At 38.5% G+C, this 20,226-nt stretch overlaps 2 protein-coding genes across 2 annotated transcripts in view; both read left to right on the top strand.

Annotated features, from left to right (window-relative positions):
• The window catches only part of LOC134226061 (whirlin), a 596,096-nt gene that overhangs the window by 138,470 nt on the left and 437,400 nt on the right, over nucleotides 1-20,226 (top strand). The window lies entirely within an intron of this gene.
• On the top strand, nucleotides 11,747-12,260 carry LOC134223189 (uncharacterized). Its single transcript, XM_062702332.1, has one exon. The coding sequence runs from the start codon at nucleotides 11,801-11,803 to the stop codon at nucleotides 12,149-12,151; it is 351 nt and encodes a 116-aa protein (XP_062558316.1). The 5' UTR covers nucleotides 11,747-11,800; the 3' UTR covers nucleotides 12,152-12,260.

Here is a 20,226-nt window from a genome sequence, read left to right as displayed (position 1 = left end):
GTTTTGTTTTCTAAAGAACACCATGACAAGGTCCCGCTATTTAGACCCTTTACAGAATACAATCTCATTGAAGGCGCGCCCCTTATCAATAAGAAATCAATCCTGTTTTGAGAAAACAGAACAGTGATACTGTTTTTGGCCATGCATCAGAGCCCTAACCACATCTTTATCTTGCTTCTAGAATATCACCAGTAAAACAATGAAAACCCGGGATTTAGCTCTGTCTACAAGACCATTTCAAGCAAGAGAATTTGTTCAGTAATAAGAACTTCCGTGTGTTCCTCTCACTACCATTTTCACCAGTTCATGAAAAGTTAGTACGTATTTAAACCCCTCACTCGATTTTTAAAGCAGTCAGTTCAGCCTAGGACCGGGTACCGAGGTTTTATAACTAATTGCTTGAAAAGTTGTTTCCGCTGCATACAGTCTAGCATCAAACAAGAGGAATTCGAGTCTTTCAACTGTCTGCAAGGTAACATTAATTATGATTAATTATTTTAGAGCGTCTTAGGGGAAATGCTACAAGGTTAAAAGACTATTATTCTTCCATTTACTTCCACTATTAACTTTTTTATGTATCAACAAGCAGATACGCATTTCGTTTCCTACTTGGAAACTTCTTCAGTGTTTGTTATCGACTGAAGAAAAACATTGCTCATTAACTTTAAATATGGTGTGTAGGTAGATCTGTAGGTAAAAATTAGGGCATGTCGCTTGAACCGATTCGTCGTCGTCCCGTGGGTAGTAATCTAAACAACCAGGTATATCCGTTTCCTTGATCTTTGTTAAGTAAGTTTATTTGTTTTGTTTGTAAATTTCTAAGCTTTTCGCTAGGTCAAGTTTCCAAGGATTTTGTATTTGTCTGAGAAGTGATATGTTGTCTTTGGTTAATTGATGATCTTCGTTAAATATATGTTCGGCTACTTTAGATTTGAAATGATAATGTATACCTTTTTCCGTGTCTTTGTTTGCTTTTGTTACTTCTGCCAAATGTTCTTTTAACCTCGTGTCTAGTGTTCGTTTTGTCTGTCCTATGTAGATTTTGTCACAGTGTGGGCATGATATTTTATAAACTCCAGATTTTCCTAATGCGTCAACGGGGTCTTTTGTGCTTCCAAGTAGTGTCTTCAGTTGGTTGTTCCTGCTACTGAAAACTAATTCGATACCAATTTTTCTAAATTTAGAGCGTAATGGTCTGGTTCAAGATTAGCCATGAAAAGGATTTGAAGGAAAAAGGGGCCATTCCTGAGCGATGGTGGAGATACGTAGATGATATCTTCAGCATCATTAGGAAAGACGCACTTCCATCAATCCTAGAAGCCATTAACAGTGCACATAGGGATATCAAGTTCACTTGTGAACAAGAGAAAGACGGAAAATTGCCCTTTTTGGATGTTTTAATAGTTAGAGAATCAAACCAAATAAATTTTGAAATTTACAGAAAACCCACACACACACAGAGGTATACCCAACACTTCAAACCATTCACACCAACACAAAGCAGCCGCATTCCAACACATGATACATAGACTCGAGACTTTTCCACTTAGCGTCACAGGGAAACAGAAAGAATTAAATTACATTTTTGAAACAGCTAGACTAAACGGATACTCAACTAGAACTATTCAAGCCATTATAGACAAACATAGAAAAATCCAGTACAGAAAATCATTAACTACATTATCACCAATAATAAATTAATTACGACGAGTATCCGTTAATTTTGACCATAATATAACCAGACCATTACGCTCTAAATTTAGAAAAATTGGTATCGAATTAGTTTTCAGTAGCAGGAACAACCAACTGAAGACACTACTTGGAAGCACAAAAGACCCCGTTGACGCATTAGGAAAATCTGGAGTTTATAAAATATCATGCCCACACTGTGACAAAATCTACATAGGACAGACAAAACGAACACTAGACACGAGGTTCAAAGAACATTTGGCAGAAGTAACTAAAGCAAACAAAGACACTGAAAAAGGTATACATTATCATTTCAAATCTAAAGTAGCCGAACATATATTTAACGAAGATCATCAATTAATCAAAGACAACATATCACTTCTCAGACAAATACAAAATCCTTGGAAACTTGACGTAGCGGAAAGCTTAGAAATTTACAAACAAAACAAATAAACTTACTTAACAAAGATCAAGGAAACGGATATACCTGGCTGTTTAGATTACTACCCACGGGACGACGACGAATCGGTCCAAGCGACATGCCCTAATTTTTTACCTACAGTTCTACCTACACACCATATTTAAAGTTAATGAGCAATGTTTTTCTTCAGTCGATAACAAACACTGAAGAAGTTTCCAAGTAGGAAACGAAATGCGTATCTGCTTGTTGATACATAAAAAAGTTAATAGTGGAAGTAAATGGAAGAATAATAGTCCTTGTAACATTAATTATGTTTTATTTCTGAGACTACTGTTGGTAGCGGGGACTAAATACGATGAATCCTTAGTTACTACAACGTATTGTCCTAGAAAAGCTAGAAAAATGGATTAAGCTAGGGCTCAGTTTGGTAGATCTTACACCGCAACACACTAAGTCATGATCATGAAGTGATCTACCGTGTTACGGGATGGCTGCTAACTGTTGAAAAAATGCAAAACTAAGAAATAAAAGAAAATGCTTTCGTTTGCTTTGTTTTCGATGGGATGAACATCGGAGCCATGAGGTGAATTCCAGGGGCAGTTCCCCTATATGTGGACTTCCTACATCTCGATAATTTCCCTATCCGATGGGTTCTGATCATATTTTGTTCAAGATTCACTTTCCTTATGCCGATATGTTTAGATTTTTAGGCTACTAGACCATCTTTGAAAAACTACAAACACATCAACAACAGGAATCAACTTTTTTTGTTGTCGTTTTTCGTAGTAACGAGCTTTTTTTTGGATCTAGTACCCCACTAACCATTTAAAATTTCCTTCCATTCCTCGATCTCTCACTATCTCGATGGTCCCTTCAATATCGACATGTGGAGAGGCGACTACTGTAGTTCATGATTTCAGGAACTTTATTCATGGCACTCTACAAAGCAAGACCATGCTGAGGGTGGCTGGGTTCGATTCCCGGTGCCGGTCTAGACAATTTTAGGATTGGAAATTGTCTCGACTTCCCTGGGCATAAAAGTATCATCGTGTTAGCCTCATGATATACGAATGCAAAAATGGTAATTTGGCTAAAAAACCTTGTAGTTATTAACTGTGGAAGTGCTTAATGAACACTAAGCTGTGAGGCGGCTCTGTCTAAGTGTAGGGATGTAATGGCAATAAGAAGAAGAATTCATGGCACTCTACAATGCTCATCAGTCGATAAAATGCATAACCAGTTACACTTCTATTGTTCCATTCCCAAGAAGCAAGGACGGCCGAGAAGTAGCGACATTGGGCTTTCCCTCAGTGGACTAGAGTTCGATTCTTATGTTCAGCTTTTTTTTTTTTTCATTTTTCAATCCTAACAGCCACAGCTTAATGCATTGGATGCGTTACATAAAAATAATATATGGAATCATGAACTAAATTCATGAAATCACAAAATTAGTTCATACATCGAAAAACCCTTTCTCTTTAGCAGTTCCATATTATGTCCGTTATGACCAAATGTCCGTCATGCCAAAAGGCCAAATTCCTTAAATAAAAGAAGGAACCAAATCCATTTTGCCTTCTGGCGGGCAGATGCATCCTGTTAAGAGGGTATGTTATTCGCGAAACTGGCAGCACTGATGTGAATTTATCAGACAGAAGTAGATATTGTACTTTAAACTTGTTGTTGACAACTTTTGTGATCATTTTCCAAGGCTCTCATAGATGTGAAAGATTTCTGCGCAGTACAAAAAGCAAAGCATTTATCGCCAAATTTTCAAAAATCTTAAAGTAGCTTTTTTTTGCAGGTTTTCCTTTGGAGCAATTCTCTGTGAAATCATGATTTTTTTTCGAGATTTCAATTTTATTTTATATTTATTTTTTTATTTCTCTGAAATTTTGCATATACATTCTTTGTGATCAAAAACCATAATTTGCATCATTGGTTTGCCATTTTCACTCTAGTCTAACTTTTGGCACTTGATTCTAGGTTGAATAGAATCTGAAACTGAAAATTAAAAAAAAATCGGTATGTTATAAAGAAAATATATTTTTTTTATAACTGATGTATCTCAGAAACGGTAGCACTTAGAAAAAAAATACCGTGCACCTTTTCTGTTAGAAATTTAATGCACTTTCATAAAATCGGGTCGATAAAAACGTAAAAAATAATTTCGACTATTTTCGAAAAACCAACTAATTTTAAAAAGTTTTTTGTCCACCATTTTTCCATTATGACTCATAGTGCAGAAAAATACATATCTGCTACAACATATCAAATAATGAAAAATATTGGAAAAATCGTTTTTGAGAAAATCGTTTTTGGTTTTATTTTCTATGTTTGAACAATTTTTTTTGCGGTGTATATTTTATCACATGGCCCCAATGATTACCTAAAACTTTGCCGAAGATATCAAAACGATCGGACAAGTCGTTATCAAGTTAATTATGTTAAAAAGTGTTCGAGGTGTTTTTTGCTTAGGCCCTTGTCAAAAGTAAGGCTAGCGCCAAAATGGCAAACCAATGATGCAAATTATGTTTTTTCATCACAAAGCTTGTATACGCAAAATTCCAGAAAATAAAAAAAAAATACAAAAATAATAAAAAGAATAACAATTATCATACCTCCACCATTATATTTTATACCCGGCTAGTGCAAGTTCCTTCGAGAAGACTAATAAGAATAAAAGACATATTTTTTTTTTATTGATCGGTCTTAAAGGGGAACTGTTCCATTTTCCATCTCACTGAACATCTCATCGCATAACAAAGAAATACAGCACCAATTTCGTCGCTTCTTTTGCTAACATGCGTGCTTTACTGTTGGCAAAAAATCACAAAAATACGAAACAAATCATATTCCTTTTCATAGCGTTGTTTTTGATGGGATGGATATGGGAGCTATGAGATGAAGTGCCGAACAGTTCCTCTATTCACTATTGTGAGTTTTTGCCTTTCCCTTATTCTAAGTATACGTAAAGGCTATAGGGTCACTCCAAACCCGAACTATTGATAGAAGGCTCGGAAACCCATAGTGTACCAATCGACTCAGCTCGACGAATTGAGGTGATGTCTGTATGTGCGTGTGTGTGTTCAAAAAAATGTGGAACACACTTTTTTTACTTAGCTTTATCCGATTTGCTTGCAACAGGTTTCATTCGACGCGAAATCCTGCCTTTCGCTATTACAAATTGGCCCAATCAGCCATTGCGTTCCAGAGTTATTAGAAAAAATATTGCCAGTCTAGGGCTGAAAATCTCCTTAATAAAGACAATTTTTAACATTGTTTTGACGTAGGACTTACGTCTCTCTTTACTATACCGGGTGTCATTTCAAAATATTCAAATCGACCGCGTTACGCTGTGTTGAAAGATTTTAAACGTTAATAGCGTTCGTCTCAGTGGACGAATTTCTGCGGTAAGCACCTCAATCGACAGATTTCAAGTATACCTTTCATGTCCATGATTGATAAGACCCGAAAAACTTGTTTCAATAGGCATGAAACTGTTTTCAATGAAAAACATTGAGATCAAGGGAACCTATAAATATGGGTACCGCATAATTCTTGCATCATTCCATTACCACGTTCTGATTGGTGCAGACACCAGCGAATGAGCAGCCGCTGGGTCTGCCGAGAAGCCATAAAATAGCGCAACGCGATTTTTTCCTTTCATTCTGACCGGGACAAGCGAAACAACCGCATCATCGATTGAACAGCACTCACACCTTTTAGCAGTGAATGAAGTCTGCACCGACCGCTTTTTCGGCTCGACACCATCGAAGCGACCATCATCAGCCGAAACCTAGCCAGTACAGCAGCAGTCCACCCTACAAACCCGACAAAGCAGCAATGCTAAGCAGATACCAGCAGCAGCAGCAGAGTTGAGCCGAGACCGGCCGGCATCGGTGCTGAGCCGAGACAGGCTGAAGAAAAGCCACATGATGCGGCATGTATGTCCAAAAAACAATCGATTCTTCAGAGAGCCAATAATAGAGATCAATATCAATGCTTTCAATACCCTTCGGGATAGAAATTGTACTTGGGTGCCAATTTTCTAGAGATAAAATTTTATGCGTGATTTTCATAAATAGCGTTAAAACTAACAGTGGATAATTTTTCTGATTTAACCGCGAAGTGGACGAAGGACTTCGCTTGACCATGCCTTTAAAGATTCATAAAATGTCCAAATCTCTCACATAATCTTATTTGGATAAAAAAAACACCGATAATAGCTCAAACATTAATAAACTATCAATCGATTTTTCATCAAATGTTGGATTGTTTGACATTGATAAAAAAATATGTAGATAAACATTGTTTGATACTGATCGCACACAAAGCGAACGTGACTGAATGATCGTCCCATGTTACCAATTCTAAATCTTATCACCCGAAATCCCATGTCCGGGTGTTTCCTTCCTTCTACTACTAAGCGTCTGTCTTATTTGGAGAATTAAACTTAAAAGTGACAGTTCGAAAATTAAAAAATCACCCCGTTATAAGAATGGCTGGTGCTACCCAGCAATTCCAATAGGACATCGATGGAAAATGATTCGATATCTGTCAAAAGTAATCTTGCTCTGCGAGCAGGGTTATTCGATAATTATTGAAATGTCACTTTTAAGTTTAATTTCAGTTTAATTATCCAATTGAGACAGAGCCTAACAATGTTGTCTCAGAAAAGAACACGTACTTCCCACCTGAACTGCAATTCTAAGCTCGCTTGCCCGGCTTATTGGCCTGTATCTAGCGAAGAGTCCCGTTAGTTAAATAGACGCCAGCAGCGAGCAACAAGCGTAAAAAAGAAGAAGCCCTTCTCGAACGCGTTGATGATGATGACGCTTTGGCTGACAAAGAAGCGGGATACAAGACACTAGCTGATTGGCCCACCAATTGGGAAGCAGAGAAGATTCAAAATAAGGTATAAAAGAAAAGTGCATTCGCTCGCAGAGCATTCAGTCTATTTTATACCATCACTAGAAATGCGCGGTTATTTGAAAAGATCGTTTTCTTACTTTTTGCACTTAGTCGAAGTAAACAGCCTTTTTCAAGGCTCTAAGAGTTAAAAATAATGTTCTTCAGTCGCTATCGCACGGATTAGAAGGCTCTTCAGTGGAAGGGCTGAGATGCAGTCTACATCCTCTGCTGAGTCAACTTGTGGTTTATTTCAGGCAGTCCTTCAGTGGGAAGGTTGCCACTGTCGAGGCTAATATTTCGTGACCGGACAGATACTTCCTGAATTGATGAGAAGATTTTGCCAAGGAATGGTATGCAACGCCGATTATTTATCCAAAATAGTTGATGTGAGAAATTTGCACATATTATGTATCTTAAAGGCATGGTCAAGTCAAGTCCTACGTCCACTTAGCGGTTATGTCACCGACATTACCCACTGTTCGTTTTTTCTCCATATTCCCCAGGTCTCCTTTTGAAAAAAAAAATCAAAATTGAAAAAATAAAAATTTCCAATAACTGCTGCAATGCATTCTAATGAATGCAAATAAATGTGAGATGATGGAAATAGTTGAATCTATCTCCCTAAAGTGCAACTTTGATCTCTTTTGTGCTTCTCTCGTTACATTTTATATTACACGAGAAAGGCACCATCACCGCTAGGTTTCTGCCCAAACAACAATAAATTTAGTGAACGTTATGCCAAATAGCCTTTATGCCAAATGTTCTTATGCTAAATGATCCGTTCCCACAATAATTATGAAGAGTTGCACGTATTTTGCATTAGTTCCAAAATTGGTGATTACACAATTGTTATGTCAAATAACTATTATGCCAAGCATTCTGTATTCCAAACTAATTTATGCTAAATTAACCGATGTGACCCTACCTTAGACGCAGAGTCTCTTGTGCCATGAGCTACAAAAGCTCACGTAGCACGGATTCAGTGCGACGAGAGAAGCTAGCGAGTGCATAAAATAACTGAGTGAGCGTGTCTCAATATACGTCTCATGAGACTCATCTCATGCGCTAGAAATGCATAGCTGGCGTTACTTAGAGCACCACCACGGGAGTGCAATAAAAAATAAATATTAAAATGGAAAAAATCAATAAAACTCCTCGGATTTGTTAAAGAAAGTTTTGAAAATCCTCAAAATCGCCCGAATTTTTTGTTGCCCCCTCAAAATATTTTTTTTGGACAAAAAAAACGAGGGGAGGGGAGACATAATTGTTTTTAAATATTTGTATCGGCCTAAAAACGCATGTTTACAAAAGGAAGCCACGAAATTGGTGCCGTATTCCTTTCTTTCGCGATGAGATCAATATATGTTCAGTAAGACGGAGATCTGAACAGTTCCCCTATGATGAATGACAGAAAAGCGAAACTTGCGGGAGATTTTCTGGAGGAACTCCTTGAAGAACATACTAAACCATTAAAACCAAAAAGAACCTTCTTAGTTCTCTTCTGAGGGATTCCTGAAAAACCTCCTCCTTGAATAACTTGCAAAAAAAACAGTAGGATTTTTTTTCACAGGAAATCAATATTGTGGGCTCTAGCGGGCGCCGGTGTGTGTCGAGCTGATCTATTACTGCAGTTACTTCTATTTCCCTTCCTATTTGATTATATTCGCCAAAATTGCTCTGAAAAAGAAAAACTGATTTTCTGCCATTTTTATCAATACATACTAAAGTGACGTTTCACAGAATAGCAACCCTGTATAGAAATTTAGCAACCCAGTATGGGGCGCTAAATTTGGAAACTCACGGCTAATTTTGAGTTGCGTTCTCATTTTACATTCCCGTTTAGATACTACCGGTGTAGAAGTGGGTCGCTATATAGGGCCCGGAAATAGCGATTAGGACCCAGATGGGGACTCCCGTGGAGGTGCTCTTAGGCAGAGATTGAACTTATCATTTCATTATCATTTAGTATTCAGACAATAACTCATTCCAGAGTCGGAATTCCGAAAAATGTTGTATGGCGGACTTCTAGACCTTTTTCCCCTTTACAACCTTGTTTGAGGGTACATTGCTTTATGTCTCATATTTAAATCGTTAAACGCTAGAATTGCTTAATATACTAAATGATTAGTGTTATTATCATTTAGTATGTTAAATGATACTAGCGTCTCACGCTGTAAATATTAGGCATAGATCAGTGTACCGTTAGGCAAAATTGCAGAGGGAAAAAAGGGCTAGAAGTCCGCGATACGACATTTTTCGAAATTCCACGTCTGGAATGAGTTATTTGCTGAATACTAAATGATGATGAAATGATAAGTTCAATCCCTGCTCTTAGGCGACTATTTTATTGAATGAAAATTTCCCGCCCAAGCTGTTTTACGCACCTTCTCTGTTGTTTGCAAATATTTGCCATGACAGGCAGCCCATGAGCTCATCGCATTGAGAAGTCTCAATGCGACTCACCAAGGTTAATGCTTTTATAGAAATATTCGATGATCTAACTATTATTACAAAATCAGTATCGTAATCTTGGAAATATCAGAGCATGCAAAGCAAATTATTTTTGTCATGTTGTGCTTGGGTTCTGATGAAGGCTTGTTGCGAGGTGCGTTTGTCAGTATCAAACTTTGTTGACAACAAAGAGTATATTGTTAGGCGTTGCTCGAATATTGATTCCCTGGGAAAAATACAAAGTAGAAGGAATGGAGCGGGCCTGGAATTGAACCCACGACCTCCTTCGAATGAGGCAGAAGTGATAGCCATATGACCACCAAGCCCGTTAGTCGGAGTCAATAAACTTAAAGTATTCTAAGCAATCTAAAACATAGTTTGGTAAATATTTCGGTATTTCCACTTGGATTTTTTTTTGCAGATTCCACAAGAAAAGGAATTTCTACTGGAAATTCTTTGGATTTTTTCGTGAAATTATTTCGAATTTCAACGGAAAATTCTTTGGCGTTTCCAAAGGAGGCGTTTTGGAATTTCCATGAAAAAGACTATGATATTTAAAAAAAAATATCTTTGGAATTTGAATGGATATTTTTTTAGTATTTTCTTCCGGAAGGTACGGCAAACTCTTTCTGGAATTTGGTGAATTCCAATTTCTCTATGGAATAAAAAAATGCACGTGGATATTTGGTATCTAACTTATTAGTTCTCAAGGATTCGGATTTTGATCGAATTTTGAATGGAGGTGTTACACTGTGGTATATCGTGATGTCGATAATACACAAGTAGGAATAGAATGAATGCGCCACGTCGTATTTTAATTTAACGGGAGTTTGAGTTTAGATTCTGTTGCGTGAACCTTTTGTGTGCCACCATTTCCAATTAACTTGTTGGGATGGCCATCACGGTAGGTACCTATGTATATAATAGAGGTAGCCATGAACTGTTGATACGTTCTTTGAAAATATTTCCACAACAATCGCAGTGTCAACTAATTCGTAGAGACAAATTTGTGACATCCCCTTTTCCTCTCGAATTGGAACATATGTTCATGGAATTCAGTCTTCATAAAAAGCACATTTTCCCAAAACCCCTAAAGTCGACGTTTGACGGTGACGTTGCCATACTTCATTCCCATAATGTGTACAAAAGCGTTCCCATTTTAAAACGTGAACGTATGGTTGGCCTGGAAATGAGGTCGTGCAGTGGCCCCGGCCAACGCCACGCCGTATAAGTACTCAACTCATATATCCTAAAAATGATAATGTCACCGAGAAGTGATGGCACTTGCTGGCTCATTCAGACCCCGGCTGGGGCAAGATGGCGTGAGGCGGGGGCCGGTGTGAGTGGAAAATTGTCGTCGCCTCGAAACGTGCACGCGGTTCCTTTTCTGTTCAGTGGCTGTGTGTTGTACGTTGGGTTGTGTTTTGGGACAGGCGAGCACGAGGTCACGACATCTGTCGCGCGCAATTCTCTCGACCGGAAAACGGCCGCACACACATGGTCGGGTTGGTTCGTGAAAATCTAGATCAGCAGCAGCAGGGCCACCAAAATCAGAGGATGAATTATTAAAGCAATTATAAATTTATCATCGGTACGAAGGATGCCAAGGATTTGGAAGTCGAATTCTGCAGAAAAAGACACCGTGTTATGGAAAAATAATACAATGCAAACAATATGGCACAAAGGTCGACCGTGAAACTGATCGATCCCAAGACATGTTAGAAGAGAACCGTGTTAGTTTTTGTGCTTGACCGCGCTAAGACTGGGGGTCATTTTTAAATTCATTTTTTATTATCATAGAGGTCTAAAACAAAAAAGTAGCTTTGATTAAACTGTGACCAGCGACAACATGTCACGAATTGTCAAATGTAAACAACAGCTTTTTCGGTGGAAGAAGTGATATCACACAAGCTTACAAAGTAAAACATAACATGATTGGATTTAGTTAACATCTTCATGAATTGTAAATATACATACCTATTTTTATTAGAAAAAAAAAACGTAAATGGAAGAAAGCAAAAATATGATAGACCAAGGGAAAATAATATTGACGTTTGCAGATCTCTGCTGGCATTCCGCCACTTTTGTATAGGTACAGAAGTGAAAGTAAATGAATAATATTTTCATTCTTACCTGTAACGCTATTTGGGTATGACAAACGATGAACATAGGTATAATGATATTTACCCAATTGTCCAGAGTATAAACATTTACCATGGATTAAATATTCACGGGTAGACAAACAAGGTAATTTGTATAAAAGTGCTAATTCGTAAGCCCTCAGACATCATATCATTCGTTACCTTCATCCACAAAGTCTCCGTAATTATGAAGCTGGTGGTTTTATCGTTGCTGGTCCTGGTGGGCACCGTTCACGTTACTTCCGGACGTTTGTTCAACCCCTGGTGGCCCCAACCCGCAGGATTGCCGTGTCTCAATCTCAGTGATGAAGCTCGTCCCTTTGATGGGCCTTGGTGGTTGCGTTTCATTCCGAGGTTCCCACTGCCTCCGTGTCCTCCACCGTCGTCAAATTCATCCGATAGTGCTGCCGGCGTCAATGGAACGTTGGATGTTCACGTTGGAAACAACTCTTTGAGTGGATCGTTCTCCAGCAATTCGTCCGATGCAGGTGCAGCAGCATCTAATAGTTCTGCCGTGAATGGTACCGATAGTAACTGATAAATTTAACATGCTTGTAGTTGGACGTATCAAATGTATTTTGGTGAAATAAAATAGTACTGTTGAATCGAACGAGAGAATAAAATAATTATAAATTATAGGAATGAAATTGTTTCAAATCTTATTATTAAGCTATTCAAAAAAAAAAAGAATTGTGAACACAAGGTGTGTTGGTTGTTTTCAAAAGACTTTTTAGACTTTCGAAATCCATTTTGGTTTTTTTCAAGTCTCCAAAACGTTTCTGATCAGATGCCCAAAAATTCCTTTCGGATGCTCGAAAGCATTCCGTTCAAAACCCTAAAAGGACTTCCTTCAAAAGCCCAAAGTAATTCCTTTACAAAGCACAAAGCGATTTCGTTAAATAGTTCAAATGATTCCGCTCTGAAGTCTGAAAGAATTTTGTTCAGAAGAATGTTGTTTCAATACCCACAAGAGTTCCTTTCAAAAGCTCAAAAGTATTTCCCTCGGAAGCCCAAAAGGAGTCGATTCTAAAGCCCAAAATGATTCCGTTCCAAGAACGATTTTGTTCGGAACCCCAAAATAATTCCATTCGATAGCGCAAAAGAATTTCGTCCAGAAGCCCAAACGAATTTGGTTCGAACAGAAATTCCAATGGGAAATAAAAAAGAAACAAGAAACAACAAAAATCCGGACGGAGGTAAAAAAAATCTGTTCGAAAGCCCAATTGGAAGAAGTCCAAAACGATTCTGTTCTAAAAAAAATCCGGTTGAAAATTTACAAAATACGCTCGGAAGCACAACAGGAATTCCGTTCAAGAGCTCAAATGCACTCCGTTTGGAAGCCCTAATGAATTCCATTCATAAATCATTCCTTTCGGAATCGCAAAAAAAGTCTTATACATAATTCTGCTCTGTAGTATATAAGATCAGGTCTATGAAATATTGGAAATAAAATAATCATTTGTGTTATTATTAGCAATCATTCAATTTCGAATTACAATATACCTCTTTGTAGTGTATTTCTTTCAATCGTGTAGAACGCTACCTTAGACTTCAATATATTTTGATTCATAGCCTCCATCGAAGCAGTTCGGAATAAGCGTGTCAAAAACAGAGTGAGATTTAGTTTGCTGAGTATTGTTAAGACGAACGGTCGAGACTAGATATCTCGTCCGGGTCACGACATGCTCGAAAGCCCAAAAGTATTCTGTTCAGAAGTCCAAAAGAGAATTCGTAAAACATTCGAAAATTCGAAACATTTCGTTCGGAATCTCAAAAAGATTACGGTAGAAAATTAAAAAAGGATCCGTTCCAAAAACCAAAAGAATTACGTTTGGAAGCCCAACAGGGACCAAAAAGAACAAAACGAACTTCTTAAAGGTCTACGAACGAAGATCAGTCGGGATTCCGATCGTTTTCTGGATTTCACACGGAATCCTTTTGGACTTCCCAATGGGCTGAAATGAATCCAAAAAGGATTTCGAAAGGATGCCGTTTTATAATCTAAAAGGTCTGATAGGATTCCATTCGAAAGCCCAAAAGTATTCCGTTCATAAATGATTCCTAGCGGAATCGCAAAAGAATTCTGCTCGAAAGCCCAAAAGCATTCTGTGCAGCGAAGTCCAAAAGATTTTTCGTACAAAAATTTTGCTCAGAAGTTCAATCTAACTTCGATCGAAGTCTAATGAATTCCACCCAGAAGCCCATAAATATTCTGTTTAGAATCCTAAATAATTTTGGATTTATGGACGGAGATCTTTTAGGTTTCCGAACCAACCAGAAATTCAAAGGATTTCGTTCATATGCCCGAAGAATTTCGATCAGAAGCGTAAAAGAACTACGAGCGGAATAATTTTTGGACTGCTGAACGAAATTCTTTTGGGTTGTCAAACGGAATTCTTTTGGCCTTTTGAACAGAACACAGAACGAAGTTCAAGTCTTTCTTGAGCTTTCGAACGGGTTAATTTTGGGCTTCGGAAGCCTAATGAATGAACTCCTTTCGGGAGCCTAGTGAAATCCATTCAGACACCAGAAAAGATCCTGTTTCGAAGACCAAATAATTCTGTTTGGAAACGGAAGGAGTTTTTTTTTTAATTTTACGAGAAAAAATATTCTTCTAGGCCTAGGCCTAGGAATCTCAACCGGATTAGGCTAGGAAGATCAAAAGGGATCCGTTCAAAAAGCTAAAAGATTCCGTTTGGAAGCCCAAACTTCTTAAGGACACACAGAATCCAAATTTAAAAGTACTCGCGTTATCAAGGACACCACTCCATATGGAAGCAACGCACAACTGTCATTTTTTATTATTTTAGCTCTTTTGCATCGCAGAAGTACTTTCAAATTTGTATTTCGTGATGATTGTCCTTAAGGTTCTACGAACGGAGATCAATTGGAATTTCGATCGCATTTTTTGGGGGAAGGATCGATTGGCCGGAACCCATTTGCCTGAAAGTTGTTTGGCCGAATATACCATTTGGCCGAACAGACCATTAGGCCGAAAGTCATTTGGCCGAAAGGGTCATTTGGCCCAAAGGGTCGTTTGGTCGAAAGGGTCGTTTGGCCGAAAGGGTCATTTTGCTGAAAGGGTCGTTTGGCTGGAAGGGTCATTTGGACTTTCGGCCATACGACCCTTTCAGCCTAATTACCCTTTCGGCCAAATGACCCTTTCGGCCAAACGACCCTTTCAGCAAAATGACCCTTTCGGCCAAATGACCCTTTCGGCCAAATGACCCTTTCGGCCAAATGACCCTTTCGGCCAAATGATCCTTTCGGCCAAATGACCCTTTCGGCCTAATGACTCTTTCGGCCAAATGACCCTTTCGGCCAAATGACCCTTTCGGCCAAATGACCCTCTCGGTCAAATGACCCTTCCGGCCAAACGAATATTTCGACCAAACGACCTTTTCGGCCAAATGACCCTTTCGGCCAAATGACCCTTTCGGCCAAACGACCTTTTCGGCCAAATGACCTTTTCGGCCAAACGGCCCTTTCGGCCAAATGATCCTTTCGGCCGAAAGGGTTTTACCCATTTTTTGGGCTTTCTCACGGAATTTCCGATGGGCTTCTGAGATGAAACCAAAAAGGATTTCGTCCGAAATTTCGAAGGGATGCCGTTTGAAATTGCGAAAGTCTGAAGGATTCCACTCGAAATCCCAAAATTATTCCGTTTCAATATCCAAAAGAATTTTGTTCATAAATGATTACTTTCGGAATCGCATAAGGCTTCTGCTTCGAAGCCTCAAAGAATTCTGCTTGAAAGCCCAAAATAATATTGTTCAGAAAAGATTTCGAACAAAAGTTCAAAGGATTCCGTTCGGAACCCCAAAAGGTTTTCGTTCATAAATCCAAAGAATTTCTAAATTCTTAAAAAATCCACTCGGAAGCACAAAAGAAATTTCGCTCAGAAGTTCAATCGGACTCCGATCGAAGCTTAACTAATTCCATTCAGAAGAATTTACGAACAGAGATTAGGCTTCTTTTTTTAGGCTGCTGAACCAAAAAGGACTCCGTTCGGAATTTTGAATGGACTCTGTTTGGAATTCTAAAAGAGTTCTGTTCGAAAGCCCAAAACAATTCCACTCGAAAGCTCGAAAGTAGTAAGTTCATGAGCCCAAAATGATTCCGTTTGATAGCCCTAAGCAATTTCGTTCGGAAACCCAAAAGAATCTCGTTCAGAAACGTAGAAGAACAACGAACGGAATAGTTTTGGACTGCTGAACGGAGTTCTTTTGGCATTTTGAACAGAATACTTTTGGGCTTCCGAACGGAATCCCTTATGGGTACTTTCAAAGGCCAAATAGTTTCAGTTCAGAACACTCGAAAAATTCTACTCGGATACGCGAAAGGATTCCGTTGCCCGTAAACTTCTGAAAGAAGCCCGTCTTGGGCTTTCGAAGGGATTACTTTTGGTCTTCGCAAGCCTCATTAACGGACTCCTTTCGGAAGCCTAATGCATTCCATTCAGAAACCAGGGAATATCCTGTTTGGAAGACCAAATTATTCTGTTCAGAAACCGAAAAGAACGGAACGGACTTGTTTTGAATTTTTACAGAAGAAGATCTTTTAGGCTTCCGAACGGAATTTTTCTAGGCCTAGGCCTCAGAAGAAGTTTCGTTCGGCATCTCAAACGGAAGTTGAAAAGGGATATGTTTAAAAAGCCAAAAAGATTTCGGTTGGAAGCCCAACAGGTATCCAAAATAACGAAACGGACTTCTTAAAGGTCCACAAACGAAGATCAATTGGAAATTAGATCGATTGTTTTTGTTTTCGAACGGAATCATTTCGGTCTTCCCAATTGGATTCTGATGTGCAACCAAACTCGGAATTCGTTCGGTATTGCGAAAGGATGCCGTTTGGAATTCTAGAAGAATTCAGTTCGAAAGTCTTAAAGATTCCATTCGAAAGTACAAAATGATTCCGTTTGAAAGCCCAAATTAATTCCGTTCATAAATTATTCCTTTTAAGGTCGCCAAAGGATTCTGATAAGAAGCCTTAAAGAATTCTGCTCGAAATCCCAAAAGAGATTTTGTACAAAAGTTTCAAGGATTCTGTTCGGAAGCCAAAAAGAATTTCGCTGAAATGCCCGAAAACAAACTTCCAGTCGGAAAATAAAAAAAAAATGACTCAGAAGCACAAATGGAATACCGCTCAAAAGTTCAATCGGACTCCGATCAAAGCCTAATAAATTTCATTCACAAGTCCTAAAAGATTTTGTTTGGAAGCTCAAATAATTTTGAATTTATGAACGAAGATCTATTTTGCTTCCGAACCAAAAAGGGTTCCATTCGAAAGCTCAGAAGTAGTTCGTTCAGTAGCCCAAAATGATTCCGTTAGATAGCCGTAAAGAGTTCCGTTCAGAAATAATTTCGTTCGGAATCGCACAAGGATTCTGTTTAGAAGCCCAAAAGTAATTTCGTACAGCATTTAACGGACTCTGAAGCCATTCCGGTCCGAAGCCATAAAGAAATTCGTTCAGGAAGGTAAGTGAATTACGAACGGAATAATTTTGGGCTGCTGAAAGAAACTCTTTTAGTACGTCGAAAGGAACTTATTAAGGCCTTTTGAACAGAATACTTTTGGGCTTTCTAAAAGAATTCCGCTAGAAGGCTTAGAAGAAGTTCTTTCAGTAACCCGAAAAGATTTCGTTCGTATGCCTAGAAGATCTTCGTAAACTTCCATAAGATGGCTGCCTTGTGCTATCGAATGGATTCATTTTGATCTTCCGAATGGAATTCTTTTGCGATTGGGATTCCGGGCCTTTGACCAGAAGAATTCCGTTCGAATTCCTGAAAGATCTTTGTTCATAAATCTGAAAAAGTCCGTTCTATACTTTTCGGTTTCCAGAATTACTTGGGCTTCAGAACGGAATCTTTTTGGGCTTCTGAATGGAATCCTTTTGGGAGAACGGAGTCCTTTACACTGCTGAACAATATCCCTCTGGACTCCCTTACGGAATCGTTTAGGGTTTCCAAACAGAATCATTTTTGCCTTCCGAAAAAAATATTTTGGGCTTTCGAACAAAACTGTTTTGGGATTCTAAAAAATAACTTTTCGACTTCAGATCGGACTCCTTTTAAACTTTTCAACGATATCTGTATGGAATATTTTGGGCTTCCGAAACATTTCAGACTTTCAAACGGATCGCTTTTGAGTTGTCGAATTGATTTTTTTGGGTTTTGATTATTTTTCATGGTGGATTCTGAACGAAATTCCTTTAGGTTTCCGAACGGTGTCCTTTTGAACTTCTGAACGAAATCCATATCAGAAAATTAATTAGCTGATGAATTAGCTTGCCCTGGAGCATTACTTGACTTTATTGGTCTTGAGCCAGCTATTCCAGTTTTTAAGTGTTACTGATAGGTGAAGCTTTCGATTAACTCTTAAGCTGCCTCTCAACACAGACGATATCGGAGTAGTTTGGAGTTATGCCGTTGAACTAAATTGTATATTCGAGTGCCATCTCCGGTAGTAGCACTGTAACACTTAGCTATTCTATCTAAACAAAACTGCAGTGCCTTAGTCAAAGCCTTGACACGTCCCTGCCGACTTAACTAACGCATGGCAAATATTCAACACGTTGGATCATTTTTCTGTGCTTGTTTTGAATCCGAGTTTTCAAATATTTAGTAAACACTCCTTAAAGAACCTGATCTTTCAGAGTCTTCCTTGGTCAATGTTTGCAACCCCTACTCCTTGTTATTATCAAAATATGCCGATAGTTCGAACCGACGAGCAAAACAAAATGAGTCGTTTTGACAAACTGAACTCAAAAGACTGAAAAGTCAAATAATCCTAGATTAAAAACAAGGAAACACAATACTAGTATTTGCTGGTCTCTTCTTCCACCCGAAAACATCCTGGACCGGACCGAGCATCGAGCTCGGCATCTAAGGCTCGCCTGTCTAACCGGAAACCCCGAGACTGGTCTCTACTTGCGTTATTTCGTATAGCCAAGCGTAAAGGCAAAAGTGAAAATCGATCATTTTTTTTTCTTATCTGCGTCTACGACGCAATTTGGGTAAGATAAATGAAGAATATATGTATAATGATGTTTGCCCAATTGTAGTACAGAAAATAAACATTGTTTTGAGTTCAAGTCACTTACCACAGTTTAAATATCCACGGGTAGACAAGCAATATGGTTTGCATAAAAGTACAGATTCGCACTTCTCGAAGCATCATATCGTTAGTAGCCCTTCATCAAAAAGTCTCAAACCATGAAGCTAGTGGTCTTTTCGTTGCTGGTTCTCGTGGGCACCATTCATGCCATCTCAGATCGTGCAGATCCTGGTGGCCACAGCTCTCTGGATCTCCATGCTACATTATAAGTGAAGAAGCACATCCCTATGATAGACTTTGGCAATTGATTCGCGCCCCATTGCTCCGGCCGGTTCCGTGTCCACCAATAACGTCTTCGTATCCATCCGATAGTGCTCCCGTTTATGAAAATAGACCTTTGGGCGGACCATTTTCCAGCGACACCTCCGATGTTGGTGGCATTGCAACGGCATCCAGAAACGTTGCGAATAGAACTGACAGCAACTAAGCTAGTGTATTAGACGTGTTAAGAAATATTCCCATAGATAAAACAAAATCCTATATTTCAATCAGAAAGTAAACAGAAACCAAATAAATATCTACTGGATTGACCACCACGTGGTACGGCCAGCGATATTCTTTCCTCTGGCATTCGCACCAAATTTTACATATTAACTTTTTTTCTAGGATAAGTTCCACGAATTAACCACATTTACGGTTGTTACTGATCTTCCGGAGGACTTCCGATGGCCACTCAGCGTCACATAAATTATTTGTTACCCAGATTACAATAAAGTAAAGCTAAAAAACTCTTCTAGGATAAGTTGCAGGAATTGATTCTTTCTACGGACGTTCTGTTCGGAAACCGAAGAGAATGGAACAAACTTCTTATGGATTTATGAATGGAGTTTTTTTAGGCTTCCTAACGAAGTTCTTCTGGGCATTTGAAAGAAATCCCAGAAGGACTCCGTTCGCAATCTCGAAAGGATTCCGTTAGGAAGGCCAAAAGGGATCCGTTTGAAACCTAGGAACATAAAAGAACGGAACGGATTTCTCAAAGGCCTACGAACGATGTTCTTTTGGGATTTCGATTGATTTTTCGGACTTTCAATTGGAATTATTCTGGATTTCCAAATAAGCTTCCGAAAGAAACCTTTTAATGCTTATGGAAAGAGACCAAAAAGGATTTCGTTTGGGATTTCGGAAGGAATTCCGAAATGATTCGTTTGAAAGCACAAAATTATTCCTTGCAGAAGCTCTAAATGAGAAGAAGTGAAGTGTGCTTTGTGTCGTAATCAATATTGTAAGACAAAAATTATAGTCTTTATACCTTATTTCTCTTAATACTGTTTAATTGTTCTTCGGGGTCAAAAATAGTAAGAAGTCAAGTAAAACAAAATGTCGATATAAAATGTAAGATCTATGATACGTTTGGTGAACTTGCCGATGATGAACGATAGAACTTAACCTAATATGTGTATTATAGGATCAATTGTCAGTTTATTTAAGAAATGGTTAAAGTAGTGCAGAAATCGAATAATAGATGAGAAAATGGTAAAGATAAAACATAAAATGTTA

Source organism: Armigeres subalbatus, chromosome 3 (genome assembly GCF_024139115.2).
Source record: "Armigeres subalbatus isolate Guangzhou_Male chromosome 3, GZ_Asu_2, whole genome shotgun sequence".
NCBI lineage: Eukaryota > Metazoa > Arthropoda > Insecta > Diptera > Culicidae > Armigeres > Armigeres subalbatus.
The sequence above is the reverse complement of the archived record's forward strand: the minus strand, read 5'-3'. Positions and strand labels throughout refer to the sequence as shown.

Excerpts from the sequence above, each read along its gene's own strand:
- LOC134223189 (XM_062702332.1), top strand. The coding sequence starts at position 11,801 with ATGAAGCTGGTGGTTTTATCGTTGCTGGTCCTGGTGGGCACCGTTCAC.